Genomic DNA, 19,284 nt, shown 5'->3' with positions numbered 1-19,284 from the left:
TGGTAACTCACAGCTTGAGTTATAACGTGGATTTCCCGCTAACTGCCATTATGTGGACATTTACTACAGTATTCCATCTACTTTATCTAAATTAAGATCTCAGCTAGACACTAGAATATTGGCCTCTCTGGACCTTAGCTGTTGAGCAGCATCCTCTGACTTGATCAGAATAAGGTCTGCATTACTTTGAAGATTTATCAGATGGATGCAACAGGATATTATAAATGCTGCCCCTAAGGTTAGTTTCCCCTTTCCCCCATCTCCATTCCACTTCAGCCCACTTCTCCTGTACCAGGAAGCTATACTCATTTCTCCTTAAGCCTTTCCTGATCCACCATGGACATGTCTGTTCTAGGGTCAGTTGTCTTTCCTTACTCTGGTATTAAATGATATTTGTCTTAATAGCAGACAGCCTTAGTTACTTTCTCTCCCCACCTCTGTTATCACAGCTGCCCTTCCTTAAGAAGCTTAAATGATAATAACTTTATATTCAGTTGATTAGAAAATATTAATGCTGGGGAGTGTTTGCCGCACAGTAAAATGTCTGGAAGTCTAAAACAGCTTGCAGAGTATGTCATTGTGGCGGCATCCTACATATGTAATCTTCCAAAATATATTGGCTCTGAGCTGAGTGAATTATATCTCCTAACAAAAATAGCAAAGTGCTGTAGTCTATTCACTGCAGCTTGTTATTTTGAAGTATAGTTAATAAGTGTTTTATTAATATGCATTGCAAAGGCTCTGCTACCAAACCTGGTCATTAAGCAACCACAAATGTGCTTCTTTCAGCACTGCAGAGTTTTATTAGAGGCAATCCAATACATCATACAGGCAGTTGAACATTGTTGGGGGCCTAATGGAAAACATTACTCTGCACTGCAGTAGTGAGGACGTTATGGCCCTACTGATGTTGTTGGACTACAACTCCCATCATTCCTGATCACTGGCTGGGCTGATGGGAATCTTAACAATATATGTAGGGCCACAGCTTCCTCACCCCTGCATTTCTGGGTCTGAATTCCTAAACTGCTTGATTCAAAATCTTTAGGATAGAGTTAAGCAAGTTAACTGATTTGGTTCCAGGATACCTTTTAGACAATGGGGCACCTGGCATTCAAATCTCAGGGCTTTTGCGGAAGATAGGTCCCCTCCCCAAATCCTTACTTTCAGATATGCAGGAGAGGGCAAAGGAAAACAGTCTCTGAACATACTCTTTGCTTGGCAGTTGCTTCCTGCATCCCACAGCTGAGCTGTAGAAGGTTGTAAAGTCCTGCCTCAGGTAAAAATGCCGCTAAAGTCCTTTTGTCCCAATCTTGATTGCGCACCATAGAATGATGTAGCTCAAATACTTCTTTAAACGAAAGCAGTGGATTCCAAATTGAACTTACAGAAAAAAATGTTGGCAAGCGTCTTGTTGTACAACAGATTTGCAAAACCCTCATGAATCTTTTTCTTGTGCAAGGATCTTTTCTTCTTTTTTTTTTTGCTGCCAGAAGAAGCCCTTTCAAACATGGAAAGATCTTCGACTTCTGGAAGAGCACTTCTGGGCTAACCTCCTAAAATGAGAACTGCACGTGTACAAAACATTCAGGAAGGCAAACGTGCTGCCTTTACAACTTCCTAAGATCATAAGTAGCAGTTAAAGTCTCTTGACAGATTTTTGGTACTCTGAGGAGGGAATAGGGAGAAAATGTCTGAAGGGTAGTACATTTCCATGTTTCCCTGTTTAAATCAATTGTTGAGTGCACAGGAAGCCTACTAGTATATTTAAACATAGGCAATGGCCATTGATGGGAAGTTTTGCTTCTGCGCATGACCGTTCTAAGCTGAAGCATTCCTTCCTACCCTAGAATTTATTTCAACCCAACAGGCCATTTTGTAACATGCTCATATATCACAAATTAAAAGCTAAACTGAAAATTGAATCACCCAGTTTCTGCATTCAGTGGGCTCAATTGTGACAATTGGCCTAATTTCATATATATATGAGAGAAATGAATGATACAAGCAGCAGCAACTATTCTAGTTTTAGGAAGTCTTGCTATATGCTAGAAATTATGTCACCAGTAATAGCAGTCCTTTGACATCCACACTTCCACAGTAAGGGTTCGCTAAATAGTGTACTACGTAAGGATTTGTTTTTCTACCACTTTCTCTTCAGAGCATTTTTTGAAAATGGCGATTATGGCTGCATTAGTACAGGTGTTACACTCATCATGAATGGATATCACTTCTAGTAGTATCAATGACATACTAATTTGCATGTGAAATTCACTAAGCCAATTTTATTTTGCCTTCTCGTTAACAACTACATTCACATCAGAATTTAATTTTCAACTAGTTACAAATGTGCTGTCTGTTGCTTTTAAATCTCATTTTTCACACCAGGCAGGCTGTTCGTCACTTGTAAATTCCAATAACTTGCATTAAAGGTCACTGTTCACATTCAAAGAAAAAGTATAAACAGATACGGAGAAGCAGAGCTACTTTTCCAAGTGAGAAAAAGCAGCTTATAGCCTGAGATATATGCTGCATAAATTGTGATGCAACCACAGGAGTGAAATTATATCCTGCCACTTGATGCGGTGTAACACCCTTAGGTTGTTTACAAAATACAGGTTAGCAAGAAGAAAAAGGAAAAAAAATTAAGGTAAATCAAAGAGGTATGAAATGTTTATAACTTTGGTTTTAATGATTTAACAATATCTTGATTTTTGAAGGGTTTGCTGTGAGCCTTCAGGTGATCTTATCCAACCCTAAAGCGATATTCAGACGCCATGGATCCCAACCAGGAATGCAGGAATCTGATTTTCTCAGACAGATCACCACAGTGGAAGAGCTGGAACCAAAAGCCAACAACTGCACAAAGGTATTAGTTTTGCTGTTTTAATACAGGAACCTGTCCTATAGGGGATCCAGAACTAATTGTTGATCCTAAACTTTTTTTCCAGGTTCTTGTATGGCACACGAGAACTGAAAAGGTAAATCTATCTAATGAGCCAAAGTATCACCTGGACAGTGTCAAAATTGAAGTATGATACGTAAGCATAAAATGGGACATAACAAAATTAATGGTTGCATCCTTGAAACAGCTAAACATTCAAACAGCAGTTTGCTTTTGTGCAACAACTTACTTTACCAGTATCAGTTAAGACTCATCAGATGGCTGTGATTTGTCTTCACTTGTTTTGCATGTGTTTGGATTTTTTTTTAAACTCTGTTTTAGTACTTTATCCAGATCTTAGATTGTTCTTACACAAGACGTTCAGTGAAATGCAGCGGAACACTAAGAGTGACTGATCTAAACAAATGCAAAATTTCCAATTCATTTATAAATAGCAGCTTCCAGATTATTATGTTCAAAGTTTATTGTTCCTGAATTAAACAGCTTTGCTTTTGAAGAACAGTAGATAAAAGAGGTCTTTATAGAATGAAAAAAAAATCACATGTTGTTTATGGATTTCTTTAATAGAGGGAAGCAACAGCTTATTGATACGAGGCACCATAAAATGTAAACACAGTTACTGGCATAAACCTGGATACAGCTGTAGAAAATAAAAGTAAATGTACAATTGAGGAGTGAGTTACCCTGTATATATGCTGTGCAATATACTTTAGATTAGCCCTCTGTACATACATTTTAAGCCAAATTTACTCATTTTGTCACAGGCAACTCTTAAGAAAACTGATGAGGTGACAGTGACATCCAGGTTTATCTCTCTTTCACTAACCATCTTATCTGTTCAGCACATCGCAGTAAAATATCACAGTGGCATGAATAATGGGACAAAATCAATTTTACACAAGGAAAAAAGTTTCAGTGATACATGTACACTTATTTATATGATTTAACATTTGTTCATACAGTACCTTCTACAGGATTACTGGGCAATTTGTGGTGTGGGGTTTACATATTAGAGATAGTACTTACATGATATCTATTTCCCTTATATGCAAACATTGGTTCTAGAACTGATAAAATAATTTGAGTATGTAGTTGGTCACGAAGCTCTTTTGAAAATGTATCATTCATGAAATCAAATGTACTGTGGAATGAAAAAGCTGCTGATGAGAGGTGTTCCCAACCTGCTTTTCACTACATCAAAATTTAAGTCAATACAGACCACAACACGGTTGGTTAAGATTATGTCTTAATATGAAGAACTGTGAGATTGAGGGGGGTGAGGGTGGGCAATGTATGTGGGCAGACCAAGAAAACTAGATGTATTTGAGCATGGAATGTCAAGTCTCTGATCTAGATGAAACTTCTATTGCAGTGTTCATTTCCAGAGTTGTGTGCTGAGAGTCTGGCCTGAGGAAGTTCCAGTCCATCCTGCCACTGTATTTGGGGGCTGGCCAGCAAAGCCCATCACATTGCTGGAACTAGACAGATTCATTCCAGCCATTTGCTGATTCATCTGTGAAATGCAAACATGGTTCTAGTTAGTATACAGGGGTTCAGATACTGTTTGAACTTTCAGTATGACAGACTCAAGCTTTATTTGAAAATGCAGACACCACCTTATCTCAGGGAGGGTCTTTTGTATACCTGCACCTCTGTTACATAAACAGGTATCTTTCAATATGTCCTTTTCAACAGTAAGTTTAGTTTTATTTTATCACTGTCCTATGACTGGTCTTATTGCTGTTTTAATGTGAATACTGTAAACCACCCAGGTAGCCTGGTGGATGAAGGGTAATGTAGAAATATGGCAAATAAATAAATAGTATACCGTTTCTGACTTTTAGATAATATACATGAAGCATATTTGCAAATCAGTAGTTATAGAGCTGTAGAGAATTTTAAAGGGTGCATTTTCTACAAAGAAGTCTTATCAAGGAGAATAAAGGTCAATGCAGTGGTTACCAGAATGGTGTGAAAGCTGCTTCTATTTGACCTGATGCATTCTTAGTCCAGTAACACAAAAAGCAGTAATGTGGTTGGATAGTTTAACATGGCAACTTTCCATGCTGACAGCAGCAATGGGCATGAAAAACAACCTTACCCAAAGAATTTCTTCCTGCTGATGTTACCAGTGTAGAAGCTGCTCTCACACCATTCTCACAACAAATCTACATTCCAATTTTAGAGATTAGAAGCATCCGGAAACGACTCCACCCTGTCTGGCCCTCTTCTACCTTGCAAAGGCTACTGTCTTCAGTGGGAAGCCTTTTGCATCTGTGGAAGCTCTGACCCACAATTACAAAAGCACCCCCCCCCCGACAGTTGCTTTCTTCCAAGTTGGAAGTTGACAAGAGACTGAGGTGGGGGCAGCTAGTCACCCTTCCTCACTGCATGTTTATTTCCCCAGGATTTCCAACACCTGAATAAAGGTTAGATGGTTATACTGCGTCATTGACAGGATATTTAGAAAGAAGAGTACTTTTAAAACGTTAGCTAATATATTGTACCATTCATGCACACATACACACAAAGTACAGTGACACGGCCATTCATACACACCAGTGAAACCTTGGCTACAGCTCATGGTTAGGGAGGGTAGAGACTAATCACAAGAGCAGGTTCAAATGAATCACTAAGCCAGGGGCTGGACGACCTGCTATGCCTGCAGCTTTCAAGGCATTGGGGAAGTGTTGCTCTTCTCAAATGCTAAGCATAGGGCTTGCAAAACCGCTTTGTGCAGAACTTCCAAATTTCCCAACCACCACCTGGTTGGGAAACACAGTACCTTTTGAATGTTGACAGGTAGAGAGACTTCCCACCTGCCAAAGTTGGCCTGCTGGGATATAAAGATTTAGCCTGTTGGGCCACGGAATTTCCCCACCCCCTGTGCTAAGCTACAGCTTGGATAGCTCTGCTATCCAACGGGAATAAAAAACAGCAGGGTGGAGCCAAGAGCAAAGCAGCCAAGAGCTGCTCCCTGGGAGCCTGCACATTGGCACCATCCTGCTAAGCCACAGCACACCCATAGTTTTGCTGAACACGATACGCAAAGTTGTCTAGTGTCTAGTATACTGAATTAAGGAGTAATGCACCAAAATTACCAAGCCATTCTTGTACTAGCACCCTTCTAACAAATTGTTTAAAGTGGATGATAATGCCAAAAAGTAATCTTGAAAACAAATACAATATGGCAGGATTTACAGTCCTGCTGGTGCATTAATTCCTCCTAACTGCAGCAATAGCTTCCTAGCAATCAGCATCACGGCACCTCCTGCATAACTGGTTTTACTATTATTATTTTAAATTCTATTGACGTAATATGCATAACCAGGTTTTAATCCTAGGAAGTTGCTCCTCTCCGTAGCACCCTCCCCCCACGAGGAGAAAATGTATATTCATTCTCACCTGAGAAAGGTTCCACTGGGCTTGCTGATTTTGCTGTATACCATATTTCTGTGGTGGGGCTACGTGCCCCACCATTGGTCCTTGGGGTCCAACGTTTTGAGGAAGTCCCAAACCAGCAGTTTGTGTAGTGACAGAAAAACCATTAGGTATTCCCATGCCCACCATCATGCCTGTGTTCTGTCCTATGACAGGCACCGATTGCCCCATCATGGTTCCCATCATTGCAGGGGCTGCAGGTACAGATACAGGTACAGGCACTCCCATGGCTGGAAAACCTTGAAAATGAGCTGGTGGTTGTGCAGTAAAGGGAATAGGTTGTGGTCCCATGAATACACCTGTATTAGGCAAAATGGAAGAGGAAAGGAGTCAATTCCATTATGTCAGCAAAGTTTTAAGTTCTAAAAACAAAACCTGCTTTTGCTAAATTTGCCAACCAGACTTCCGTTACATCAAGCAAAAAACAAAACTGATATCCATAGGAGTGGGAAGTAGCTCCTTTACTTAAATCATTCTTAATTTCATTTCCTGATTTGTAGACTACCTTTGAGGGATCCATTATCCCTTCAAGACAGTGTACAAATAGTGTTAAGATCTACATGTGGCTCAATGAATGTTGGCAAGGAATCTATTTAATGACAAACCCACAATCCTTAGACATTTAAGGTGGCTGGAGTATAACAAGAAGCATGGTTGCAAAAATCCAAGCACCTAGTTGTCAGTAGTACCTAAAGTTAGGCCTGATGATCTTGTGGTTGTGTCGCTGAAGGAGATAGGAAGCAGGCTTTCCCTGAAGCTGCTGCCACCTTTTGCTCCTTCTCTGTTCCCTTACAAGCTAGGATAGCTCCCTCACCCCACAACACTCTGGGCTACCTGCAGAGGCAAGGCACTGGCAAGCTACTCCTTTGCTCCCGCTCCTCCCACCTGGCTTTACCCCATGAACAGCAGCTCCTACAGAGAAAGCAAGAACTGGGCAATGACAGAATCTGATGACTGCCGCTCTCCTGAGACCTGGGAAAAAGCCTAAAGTGGATTATGGGATTTGTTAGGGTTTCTGGTTTAGGCTTACAGCAGGAGTGGGGAAACTCCAGTCTGCAGGCTGACCTGTGCAGAAAGCAGGCGTGAAGTCACTGCCCATCAATGAATAGGTGGTGACCAAGCCTGCTGATCAGTGGCACTTCAAAGCACTGCACAGAGCTCCTTGCAAGCCCTGTGAGGTGCTCTGAAGTCCCAGCATATGATCACTTGGACAGGAGGGCGGCTCTGTCCACAAGGGTAAGGGGGGGGGGGAATAAGAATTTGGCCCTCTGGCCAGATCAGGTTCCCCACCTCTGGGTTTAGAGGGTCATTTTCTCTTCCCTCTTCCCTTATTATTATTGCCCTCAAATCCAACTTTACACACCCCTCCACAGTCTTTTACTTTCCCACTCAAGCTATTTACTTCTTATACTCATCCCTCCCCCCCCCCCCCCCGTTTCCAACAGCATTTCATGGAAGGAGACCTTAAATTGCAGTCAAAGCTTCCTGGAATGCAGCCCCAGAGCCTTTTCAATGGCAGAGACCAGCTCTGGCAGATATGTTTCTACAACAGTAATAACAATAATAATAGTAACCCTGATAAAACCATAAATGATTGTGAGTATATTGAAGATCATGAGTAGTAGCTACTCAAGGGCAAAGAAGTACAAATGAAGCAGCGAGAAGAACGGCACCAAGAAGATCCTTCCTCTGAATAGAAGCCTCCTCTTCTCCAAATTGGCTCCTAACCTTTTCTGTGAATAGCTGTAGCCTTCAAATTACAATGCTCAGTTTTGAATAATTTCCTTCTTTAGGCCTCCTGCTTGATGTTAGTTTTTTAATGATTAAAAAGGGGGAAATAAATCCCACTTATCACTAATACACACTTTTTGCTGCAGGGAGAGAGCGCAAGAGCCCCAACCATGTGTTCTAGGCACAACTTTTAATTAAGACATTTAGAAATAAATTTGAAAACCAATTACCTGGAGCATTTTGCTGCGGAATAGTACCTGTGCCATACAATGACAGGATGGAGTCTTTGGAGAGCAGTTTCTTTGCTGACTCTTCTGATTTTGTTTGTTCGGTGAACAGATCAAGATCTCCAGATGCAGCAGATAAGGTGGCAGCTGCAGTGTTAGTGGAAGCAGTCTGGGAAGAAAGTCAAATGAGATTACTGAAAACCATTATCACCAAATACATTAGCTAAAGGGACATGTGTTTTCAAACACAATGCAAAGATTTAGTTATTGTATTAGTAACCAAACTTTCGAATTACAAGCATCTCTCCAAAATTTGTAAGTACTGTAAAGGAAAATGTCCTAACGTTGCAAAAAAAACCACTAACAAACAAATGCTTGCATATGTATAACACAATACTAATTATTTACCAATGTTTCCTTTGTGCAAGTTACAATGACATATATTATGACAAATAATCCAGAAGTTTACACAACATGAACAAAAGTACAACTGCTACACGTTTTTATACAGCAAATTTATTACCTACGGCTAGCATGTAAAATTTATGTCTTCCACATGTATATATGCACATCTGGGAACCTTGACTGGCCCAGGATCATCAGATGTATACAAACAGTTGTTTGAAGATGCACATACATGCTTCTGTTTCATAGTTTATGCAGTGCAGCACCACTGTATACATAGCAAATATGCCAACATAAACATACACACAGTATTGAAGATTTCATCATCTGTCCATCTGTTTTTAAATAAAAAGCTTACAAAGAAATTGCACAAAATTGTCTCTTGCAGAATTTGTTCTACTTGTGATGCACACATACACCCATTACAACTGTTCATCATCTCTATTCTAGTCCCAGATTCTTGGTGGGTTTATTCTCCGTTACTTCTTACTTGCCTCCATGTAACATTGTGCAAACTGCAAGTACGGTATTCGTTTGGCTGCATTACATGCAAACACTTTTCCAGGAGAAAACACTATCAGATAAACTTCATTTTGGTTTGCTTATAATTTTTCTCAAGTAAACTAAAGAAAGTAGTGATCAGATGAAGCAATTTCATATGATAAGAAATACTGAGCAGAACTACTGTCATAGATCTATTACTTTCAGCTAATTCAAGGCAAGGTTACGGGAACTGCATAAGGTAAGTTTTGGAAGCTGCCAGTTTTAATTTTAGGGTCACTGCTTAAGAACAAGATTTTTGAAAAAGATCTCAAGTGGTTTGTGAAGCTTAGATTCTTAAAGGCTTCAACTGTGTTTTAAAAGCATAACCACAAAAGGATAAATTTTGTATTGCCCCGTGTTCCGCACAGTGCATAAAGGTCACAGCTTGAATGGTTCAGTAGTCTTTGTAAGGAAGAACTGCACCTTTAGAAACTAGAAATTCTCACATTTTTTATGACCTCAGTGAAGCATGAAGAAAAGCATCTCTTCCATAAATCTTAGTATGTCTGTAAGAATGGCACCTCTGAAAAGAAATGCAAGTAACTAATCAACCAGAAACAGGAGGTAGCGTGGTTAATGTGTCAACCTAGGACCCAGGAGACCCAAGTTCAAATCTCCTAGTGATGTTGGCCCAGCTGCTATCCCAAGCCTGTGGGGAAATAGTGTATGCTACTTTGCTCATTTATCTATTTAATTTTGAACGTTTCTTACTGACTTTTCATTATACAGTGATTTCAGAGCTGTAGCTTAAATAAGTTCCGAATTCACAATACACTTGCTAAAATCAAGGTATGCAGGTCAGAACCAGACAACTGAAAATTCAATAGTGGGATCAGATTCCAATAAAAGTCTGGATGAATAACAAGGTCATCAGCTGGCAACTACAACTTTTTTTTAAAAAGTAGGTGCCCACCATATCAGAGGGGAGGGAGTTCCAAAATGCTTTCCCCCTAGGGCTCAGCACATAGAGAGGATGGAACAACAGCCATGGGTGGCATGCATGGGTAAACAGGTGGTGGGATGAATGCTCACCCTCTACCCAATTTAGGCCCTCATACAGAAACGAGCTATTCATATCCAGTTTCATTGGAAGGGGAAAAGACTATTGCTATGGGTGGACTCAGGACTAGTATAATGTAACTGAAAAACTCCTACTGCTGGAAAACTCTCTCCAGGCAAATTTCTAAAATCTCACCACTCACAACTGAAAAATTATGATTGTGCAGTGATTCAAAATATACAAAAGTGCTCTTGTCTGAAGTGGTTTCACACCTTCAAGTCATCTGATATATATTAATATTTGAGGAAGCAGTCTACAGTCCACAAAAGTTTATGCCGTAATAAAAGTTGTTAACCTTTCATGTGCCACAAGAGTCTGCTCTAGTACTGGAACAAGTTCAAATTTTTCACTTGTCAAATGTAAGAGTATCTAAAATAACCTGAGAACTACACAGCAAAAGGAGAAAAAGAAGTCCATGCTTGAAGGGCTACAATCTACCCATCTGCAAGAGAATGGGGCACAGGAAGAACAGAAAAGGAAAAGAGAACAAGCCAAGGTCATATATCACTTAGATAGCACTTCACCTTCCTAAAAATGGAAAGTAGTTGATGGAAAAATTACTTTTAAAAAATGTCATGGGGCTTGATTTAACTAACTTGTTCTGCTAGTGGAAGGACTCCTGTTAATGCAATGGGGCTCCCCCCCCTTTGCCCTGCCTCCCTAAATTCAACTTTGGAGGGTCAGGAGAAACCTCAGTGTCTAGGGCAAGGAGAGGGGAGATAGTTCCACCAGCAAGAGCATTTCTCCTTGCCTGATGGAAAAATCTTAGTGCTATGCTGAATTCCACTCAAAGTGTTTTGTTCTGTTCTTTGTAAAGATAAGGTAAGGAGCTTAAGCCTCAGAGCACAGTAACAGAAAGCATTACATGCACAAAATGAGTTAGCATAAGAAAGAGCAAGCAGTGAACAGGAAGACCATGAATATCACGGAAAAAGGAATTAAGCTGTTACCCTGAAGAGCTTTCAGTTTTTAATGAGACAACATCAAGAAGACAGAACAACAGTGGTGCATGGTTAGTGTGTTGGACTAGGGAGGGATGTCCAAAGTCTGTTTCAGGGACCTAATCTGGCACCCTTGGCAGTATATGTCCTGAGGTTAAATCCTTAAAAAAAAGTTCAACAACTTTGGTCGGTTCTCATGCATGTTCACTTCATCAAATCTGGCCCTCTTTGAAAAAAGTTTGGGCACCCCTGGACTAGGGCCTGGGTTCAAATCCCCACTCATCTTTGAAGCTCACTGGGTGACCCTGGGCTAGCCACTGTCTCTCAAACTACTCAACTCTACTTCACAAGGCTCTTGTGAGAATAAAATAGGAAGTGTGAGAACCATGTATGAGATGCTTGGGAGGAAATGTGGGCTAAAGATGTGATAATAATATCACAAAAGGAAAATAAACACCCTTAATCAAATAACAAAAAGGAGCACACCTGACCACTCCCACTTTTCAGTTCACTAATCACAAACAAAAAAAAAACCCATGCCAGAGTCATAGATCAATAAATCTACAAAACCATTAAGAGATCAGCTGGACTAACTAGGCCTCTGCACACTTTAAAGGGAAAGAATTTTCATTGCCAAAATGTGCCACTAAACCTTAATGAGCCTCATAATAGTGAGCCTCTGTTGAAACCATCTAGTTATCACTCGTCTGGAAGCTACTGAGAGAGTTAACACCAAGTCTAAATAGACGATATATTGTGCCTTTATACTATTATGCATATTACTAATCAGGTCACTGGACTCCACTCAGCATTGTGCTCCAGGCAAAGCCTTCTTAAATCCCCCAGGGATGTTCATAAACATGAAAGGTTGGTTATTTATATCGATGATGTTCATCCCAGAGCTATGGAAGTCTGAAGCATAATACCTCTAAACATAAAAGATGAATATTAGCTGTAATGGTTGAACAGCCCTGACAGACTGAACATCTAGAAAATGTATCTAAACCTTTTTTTTTTTAAAAAAAAAAACCACCCTAAGACTAAATACTAGCTTCCCTCTCCGCAGAGATATTATAGTACTTAGTGAGCTACAAGATGCCTCATACTATAATGTTTGGAAAGAAATTACGCAAGGTATTGGTACTCATATTAATAGCATGCTATTGATGAGGCCAGCTGCTGAAGTGCAATAAAATATGGAATGCATGAGTAAAATTGAGCTCTCTTCTTAAATTGAAGGGCTACATAACACTGGCTTTCCTATGGCCAGTTTCTTTTCCCACTGCTGTTTCAAATGTGAAGAACTTATTTCTTATGCTAACACTGGGCATGGCCTTATAAATTGTGTGTCTATAACCAACGCAAGCTTCACTGCCTGCCAATCTCTCTAGTAAGAAGATGAAAGTGATTTTAACAGGACAGCTGATACAAGTCATCTTTATATTTTTAGGCAGGCATGTCATTTCTAATGTAAACATCTCAATCAACAATAAATTTTAAAAAGGGCTAGGCATGCTAAATTTTGCTGCTTACCTGAGCAGGAGGTATAGAAGTGGCTGGCAATGGGTTAGAGATCATTGGGCCAAATATATCCAGGTCATCATTCAATACAGCAGCAGGAGTTGTGATGCTTCCATTTGTAACGGAGGAATCAGCAGGGCCATCTTAAATGACAGTGTTTTAAAAGGCAAAACGTTAAACCAATTTTTTGATAATTGCAAAGTATGTACAAAGCAAGCCGTTGCTTAAAGGTATCCCGTGTTGCTAGAAATACCCAAGCATTCATAGCACTGAATCCAGGCTCCTCTAGTATTCTGCCAGTTCGTCGTAATTTAAAAGCTACAACATACCAACGTAATTAGCAAAATTTGAACGCATTAAAACACAGCCCGAGGCCAACCTAATGGCATCTTAGCTGGTTTAACAGAATTACACATTTCTACAAGCTGCCTAAAGCACTGTTGGTTACTAGCACTGTAACTTTTAAAATAGAAATCCTTCTCATAAGTAACCAAACCCTTTGGACGTAAGCACTGCAATAATTGGCTATATAAATTTTAAGTTCGGAAAAGATCACTACTAGATACATAGGTTGTAAATTCTTGCATCAGGATTCATAGCTTATAAATCAAGCCAACAAATACATTGCTGCATCAGATAAAAGACCCTGCAGTCTCTCTCAGCCATTGTTCAACTGCTTAGCTATTCTTACAGCCAAAGAACCTCCTTGCACGCCTCCCTCTCATTAACTACAATGGAAGAAAGATCTCTTTCTTCCTTGCAACATTATTCCCAGTATCTTCAAAGGAAAGGCTATACTTATTGAAAAGGGAAAAGAACTACAAAGTTTAAACTTCTTTACATTATCAACATCTTCCTTCAAATCAGACCAGCACTGTCTGATACATTCTGAAACTATTTTTCTTGATTAACTCAGGTTTATGACCTACCATCAAGGCTTCCCTGCCCTCCATCTGAATCGATAAAAGTATCTCCCATTGTGCGTGCACTTAATTTTTAAGTTTGTGTAGCTGCAATATGACATAGTACAGCTCTTTATTAACACCATTATTCTGAAGTCCATAAATACTGTCCAGGGTGCCCAAAGAACCACAAGTACATACTGGTTAACAGATGCCTAGTCTACAATGGAGAATAGAGGATAAAGTCTACAGTTTCTAGATAGGTGGCCTAGAAGGATACTATACAGATCCTATTTTGTATTTTCACATGATTTGAGTCAAGTATTTTAACATATATAGAATAAAGCCTTTATAATTTTCGTTCTCAATGAACAAGCCCTTCAGTGGCAAATGAACAGCACATTTCAGCAGTCACCGGGGTATTTTTGCTCACTTCATTCTTCTCTTGTTATGAAAGTAAATGCAAAAGCACTATTGCAACTGTACACTAGGGATTCTACACTGAAGTCAGGCAATCAGAGTTCTGGTTCCCATAGCAACTGTAAATGTGCCACAATTTATATACTTATTAACCCATAAAGATTAACACCTCCTGATAACATGGAATTTGAGGGGAGGAGGTAAATGTATCACAGCTGTACAAACCACAACAATTTCCTTAACACTGGTATTTTTTTATATTTCAAGCATAGCCTCCACAATAACAGCAATTCTTTATCGAGTACTAACAAGCTACCTTCCCAATGCTTCCTATGAGGAAAATAAAGCTTTTGGGTTGGCACAAGATCTGACAGCTTCCTTTGTCACATTGTGTGAATAGAGTGGCATAAGAAGTGACCACAGGTGCTGCTAATCATATTTAGAGAAGGGATACTCAAGGTAGAAATCAAGCACCTAGCCAGCTCCAGAATTATCTTTGAATATATTTTTGATTTCCCAATTCTTATGTTCTGGAGCAGAATCATCATCATCATTTTGGCCATCCATTTCTAACTGGTGATCCTTAATGAAAATACATTTCTTTCTCAGAATGCTTTATATTTTGGAGTTGCCAAAGTTAAGGATAAAGAGATAAGATAGTAAGATCATGCAAGGAATTTTTATATAGTCATTACAATACAGAAGAATACCTATTCATCTTACTCCTAACCTTTTCTAGTTCTAGCTAGGAAAATAACTTAAAGATGGCAAAATTAAAGGTAAACCAAAACCTGGTTTTCAAAACAAGTTCGGGCAACTATGAGTATGAGTAAACAGGGGTAGAGGGTTTTTTTCCCCTTTCCATTTTAATTTCTGCAAGCCATTCGGAAAACATCTTTTTGCTGAACAGCTGCAAATCTATAAATTTATAAATTGTACACCTGACAAGAAGCCCGTTCAGAAGTTACATACAAAGTCAAAATCAATCCAGTAAGTGTGTCTTGGGCACACACACACACACACACACACACACACACAATCTACCACTTGCTCCTCACTTTATTTTACTACAGGGAGAAAGTAATCTAGGCTTTACCTTGCAGTTCACTACAATATGAGTAATGACAGATGTTTGAGGGGGGAAAACCTAAAAAGGTTTCAAGAGACCAAGTCAGGGACGACACATCTACAGATACCTGAACCTACTTATACCTTATGAGTACAGGGTATTGGAGATAACCTAGCAGCTGCTTCGGTTTTTGCACCAAACTCTCCCTTGCTACATACAGCTCTAGCTGCTGTGTTTTATGCTGATTTTAGCTGTCTGTTTTTTTAAAAAACAAAAACCTGGGCTTTGCGATTTATTATTCAGTTTTAAAGGGTTTTATTGTAAATTGTCTTCTGTATTTTACTGTCTATGTAAACTGCCCAGAGAACTTCTTTATTATTAATGCTGCATTCCCAGAATTGCAGAGGAGAATAAGCTGCACCAAAAAATCTCAAGGGATATATTGCTTATCCAGAAAGCTTCCAGGCAAGGTATTGTTTCTGAGGTGGGTAAATGACACTAAGCATGATAGGCATCCTCTGAAATGGCTGGCTAGCTTATTTGATTAGCAGTCATATTCTAATATCTATTGAACTGCTTTCTGCTCTTCTTGTAATTGAAGGTTAATAAGGTTACATATTTCACTTGTTTTCAATAAGCATCTTCCTTATCTTCCATCATTCTTATGATAAATTTGAAGTGAAAGAGCATAGTAATTTACTTATGCCCCCACAGAAAGGTTGGGACTATCCATTTTAATGCTAATACACTGTGATGGTTACTTCAACATGTGCAACCATCCATACTCATCTCTTGTTTTTTGTGTAGTACATCTAACTGGTAAATGATGCATCAAATGGCAAACGAGTTTTGCTTCTTTTTGCAAATTCAACCTTTCAACATGATGGAAAAGCTAATACTTAAACATTCTGCAGCGTTGCAAAACATCTCACAATATAAGGTGTGCCATTTTTAGAAAGTAAAAGAAAGGGAGTTATCTGCAAAATGGAAAACCCAGGTCTGCTATTCTTCAAATCATAGAATTGTAGAGTTGAAAGATGACCCGAGGGTCATCTACTACAGATCTATCATTTCACTTATTTTTATATACTCATAATGAAATGACAATTATTTGTCTGTAGTTATATTTTAAAAAGGATGCTGAGTTGGAAAAGAACCAAAATGCACCGTTCACTGAGGTGCATGACTTAGCAGTTGGCAAGGTGTGTAGTTCTGCACAGGGAGACCACCACAATCATTCTGGCAAAGCACCTAACTATGAAACACATTGATAAGCATGCTATATTTATAACTATCCTCTTAGAATGTAAGACCATTAGTACTCAAGAGAATGTGATTTGCCTGTACCTGGGGGTTTATGGTCCATCTATTCACACCCGTGCAATAAAACAGAACTCCCCTGGAGTTCTTTGGCCACTGGGGTGATATTTATATACTGATGCAACAAGGCCAAAATTCTAACAATGCAGCAGCTTCTAGAGTACCTTTATACTTGTAATGCATGAATTCACATGATCTATAGCAGATGAGGAAATGCAGATAGGCAAGGGTGGCAAAGAGTACCAGTAACAGGTAAGTGATGCCCTTGCTGTGCATAGGCACAAGGGGAGTGAGTTGCTGCTCTTCAGAATAAGGCAGACAAGCCTAACCAACAAGCGAGGACTGCTTCCCTGAACTGCTGAGAGATTAGGAGCTGTTTAAATTCCAAAACTGCCATGATCAATCCTCAACTGCAAACTGAAGCTCTGTGAGGGGAATCAGCCCCCTTAAACATGACAGTTCTTAGGATTCCTTGGATGGAAGCTTGACTGTTTAAAGTGGTATGATAGGGCTTTCAATGTGTAATAAAGATGGGGCCTAAGCTGTTGGATCTACTGGATTTGGACAAAACAGTCACATTTCTGAGATACTAACTTCTCCTCCAAAACTGCTATATTATATAAACTTACTAAGATTTCTTTGTATGTTTGCAGAAGCCATTCAATCATGTTTGACTCAGTTGATTAGTTCAACTGAAAGTTTATTTACAGCAAGTGTTTTAGAGGAACAGGATTCTTGAGTCAAACTAGTCGTACTCGTTTGTTTTGGCTCCTGAACGGCACCCCCCCCCCCAGAAGTGAGTGTTCCAGTTTGCGAATGTTCTTTGGAAGCTGAACATTTGACGCGGGTTCTGCGGCTTTCGATTAAGTGCAGGAAGCTCCTGCAGCCAATCAGAAGCTGCGTCTTGGTTTTCTAAAGTTTTCGGAAGTCGAACGGACTTCCGGAACGGATTCCGTTCGACAATCAAGGTAAGACTGTACTGTACTTAAAATGCATCAGACTTGTTGAAATGAAACAGGCTAACCTATCCTCTTGGTGCAGCCCAGCCAGAAATGTTTGAAACTTGTTTTGTACATTTCCATCAATGTGCTGGCTCAATAAAAATATGCAATCTTAGCCACATTTATTGTCACTTGCTTTCTGCTGTGGTATTTCATACTTCAGTCTATCACAGGACTCAAGACTCTAAGCTCCTACACTAGAAGAGGCATTAGTTACACAATTAAGATATGGAAAGCTAACAGAGGTTATTCAGATTGGTTAAACTTGGTCTGATCTACTCTAAAAAATAATATCCCATGAATGCTAGACTAGTTTGAACAAAAGCAAGCATTTGACATGTAAACAGTTGCTTTTTCAAGGTAAAAATTTAAGTAAAGCCCAAATGTAGTGAAAGAAGGGGATAATCCCTAATTCAACAGTAAACCTGCACAGAAATGACTGAATACACAGCAGAACTGGAGTACCATTCAAACAAAATACAGTGGTGCCCCGCAAGACGAATGCCTCGCAAGATGGAAAACTCGCTAGACGAAAGAGTTTTCCGTTTTGGAGGTGCTTCGCAAAACGAATTTCCTATGGGCTTGCTTCGCAAGACGACAATGTCTTGCGAGTTCCTGCTGGTTTCCCCCCCCCCTTTTTCTAAGCCGCTAAGCTGCTTATCAGCTGATACGATCAGCAGATAAGCCACTAAAAGCCGCTAATAGCGCTAATCCTTCAATGGGCTTGCTTCGCAAGAGGAAAAAACTGCTAGACGAAGAGAATCACAGAACGGATTCTTTTCGTCTTGCGAGGCACCACTGTAAAAGTGAAGGAAGAATATGTAAACAGGTTTGGATTTAAGTAAGAACTCAGGCAGAATTGTTTCTGATTAGGCTCCACGTTGAAGAGCTGTCTTGGGAATGATATGATTTAGGTTACAGCTAGACTTCTGAAAATGTTGGCCGACGCCTGGGACTTTGAGCAGTTTATCATGAATTAATTAATTATAAAATGCTTTGAATATGGTAAGATAGGAGAAAATCTGGACATTCCATAAGAAGAAAACTGTCACCTTGCACAAGTTCCTAGAAGCATGGTTTTGCCAAGGGATTCTGTTTTTATTTTCTGAAAAACACATGCCATCTCACCTCACAACTAGCTACTTAAATTCAATAATTTCAAAAATACAGTGGTACCTCAGGTTAAGAACTTAATTCGTTCTGGAGATCCATTCTTAACCTGAAACTGTTCTTAACCTGAGGTACCACTTTAGCTAATGGGGCCTCCCGCTGCTGCTGCTGCACCGCTACCGCGTGATTTCTGGTCTCATCCTGAAGCAAAGTTCTTAACCTGAGGAACTATTTCTGGGTTAGCGGAGTCTGTAACCTGAAGTGTCTGTAACCTGAAACGTCTGTAACCCGAGGTACCACTGTAATTGGGAGAGAGCTGCCATTTAAGAAATCTAATTACAAAGGGCAGGCAAAATTAGTTGCATGGATATTTAGGATGGGGACATACAACAGAACCTGTACAAGGTTCACTTGGATATTAGAAAGGTTTGTACTTCAATAAAACAAGACTATTTTTAAACAACAGATTTTTTTTTTTAAAAAAGCTTGAGCTCACAGTTCTTTGAAAATCACTTTGATAGCTTCTCACTCCCTAAGGAGCTCATTACTTATAGTTTAGTAGACGGCACAGATCTGCTTCAGTTTTTCTCTCTAAGTAAATTAGCAGACTACAACACCATTTACAGATTAACCAACAATGTTTTCCAGCATGTGGGGGGAAAACCCCTTTAATTATTGCAGCATATGT

General features: G+C 39.6%; 2 protein-coding genes and 1 long non-coding RNA gene across 8 annotated transcripts in view; 2 read left to right on the top strand and 1 right to left on the bottom strand.

Annotated features, from left to right (window-relative positions):
• Positions 1–3,576, top strand: part of B3GAT2 (beta-1,3-glucuronyltransferase 2) — a 46,662-nt gene extending 43,086 nt beyond the window's left edge. For all 3 annotated transcript variants that reach the window (XM_081186943.1, XM_081186942.1, XM_081186944.1), the window contains exons 3-4: positions 2,721–2,869; positions 2,952–3,576. In XM_081186943.1, the coding sequence (XP_081043069.1) occupies positions 2,721–2,869; positions 2,952–3,038 (236 nt within the window). In that variant the 3' untranslated portion in view covers positions 3,039–3,576. The remainder of the gene's footprint in view (positions 1–2,720; positions 2,870–2,951) is intronic.
• LOC308583156 overlaps positions 1–19,284 on the top strand; it is a 289,914-nt gene that overhangs the window by 226,779 nt on the left and 43,851 nt on the right. The window lies entirely within an intron of this gene.
• SMAP1 (small ArfGAP 1) overlaps positions 3,450–19,284 on the bottom strand; it is a 64,541-nt gene continuing 48,706 nt past the window's right edge. For all 3 annotated transcript variants that reach the window (XM_081186935.1, XM_081186933.1, XM_081186934.1), the window contains 4 exons: positions 12,787–12,917; positions 8,308–8,473; positions 6,311–6,645; positions 3,450–4,418 (listed from right to left, as the gene is read on the bottom strand). In XM_081186935.1, the coding sequence (XP_081043061.1) occupies positions 4,281–4,418; positions 6,311–6,645; positions 8,308–8,473; positions 12,787–12,917 (770 nt within the window). In that variant the 3' untranslated portion in view covers positions 3,450–4,280. The remainder of the gene's footprint in view (positions 4,419–6,310; positions 6,646–8,307; positions 8,474–12,786; positions 12,918–19,284) is intronic.

This window comes from Podarcis bocagei (genome assembly GCF_964188305.1).
Source record: "Podarcis bocagei genome assembly, chromosome: 3".
NCBI classification, from domain to species: Eukaryota; Metazoa; Chordata; class Lepidosauria; order Squamata; family Lacertidae; genus Podarcis; species Podarcis bocagei.
Note: the sequence above shows the minus strand (reverse complement) of the source record. Positions and strands in the feature narration are given on the sequence as shown.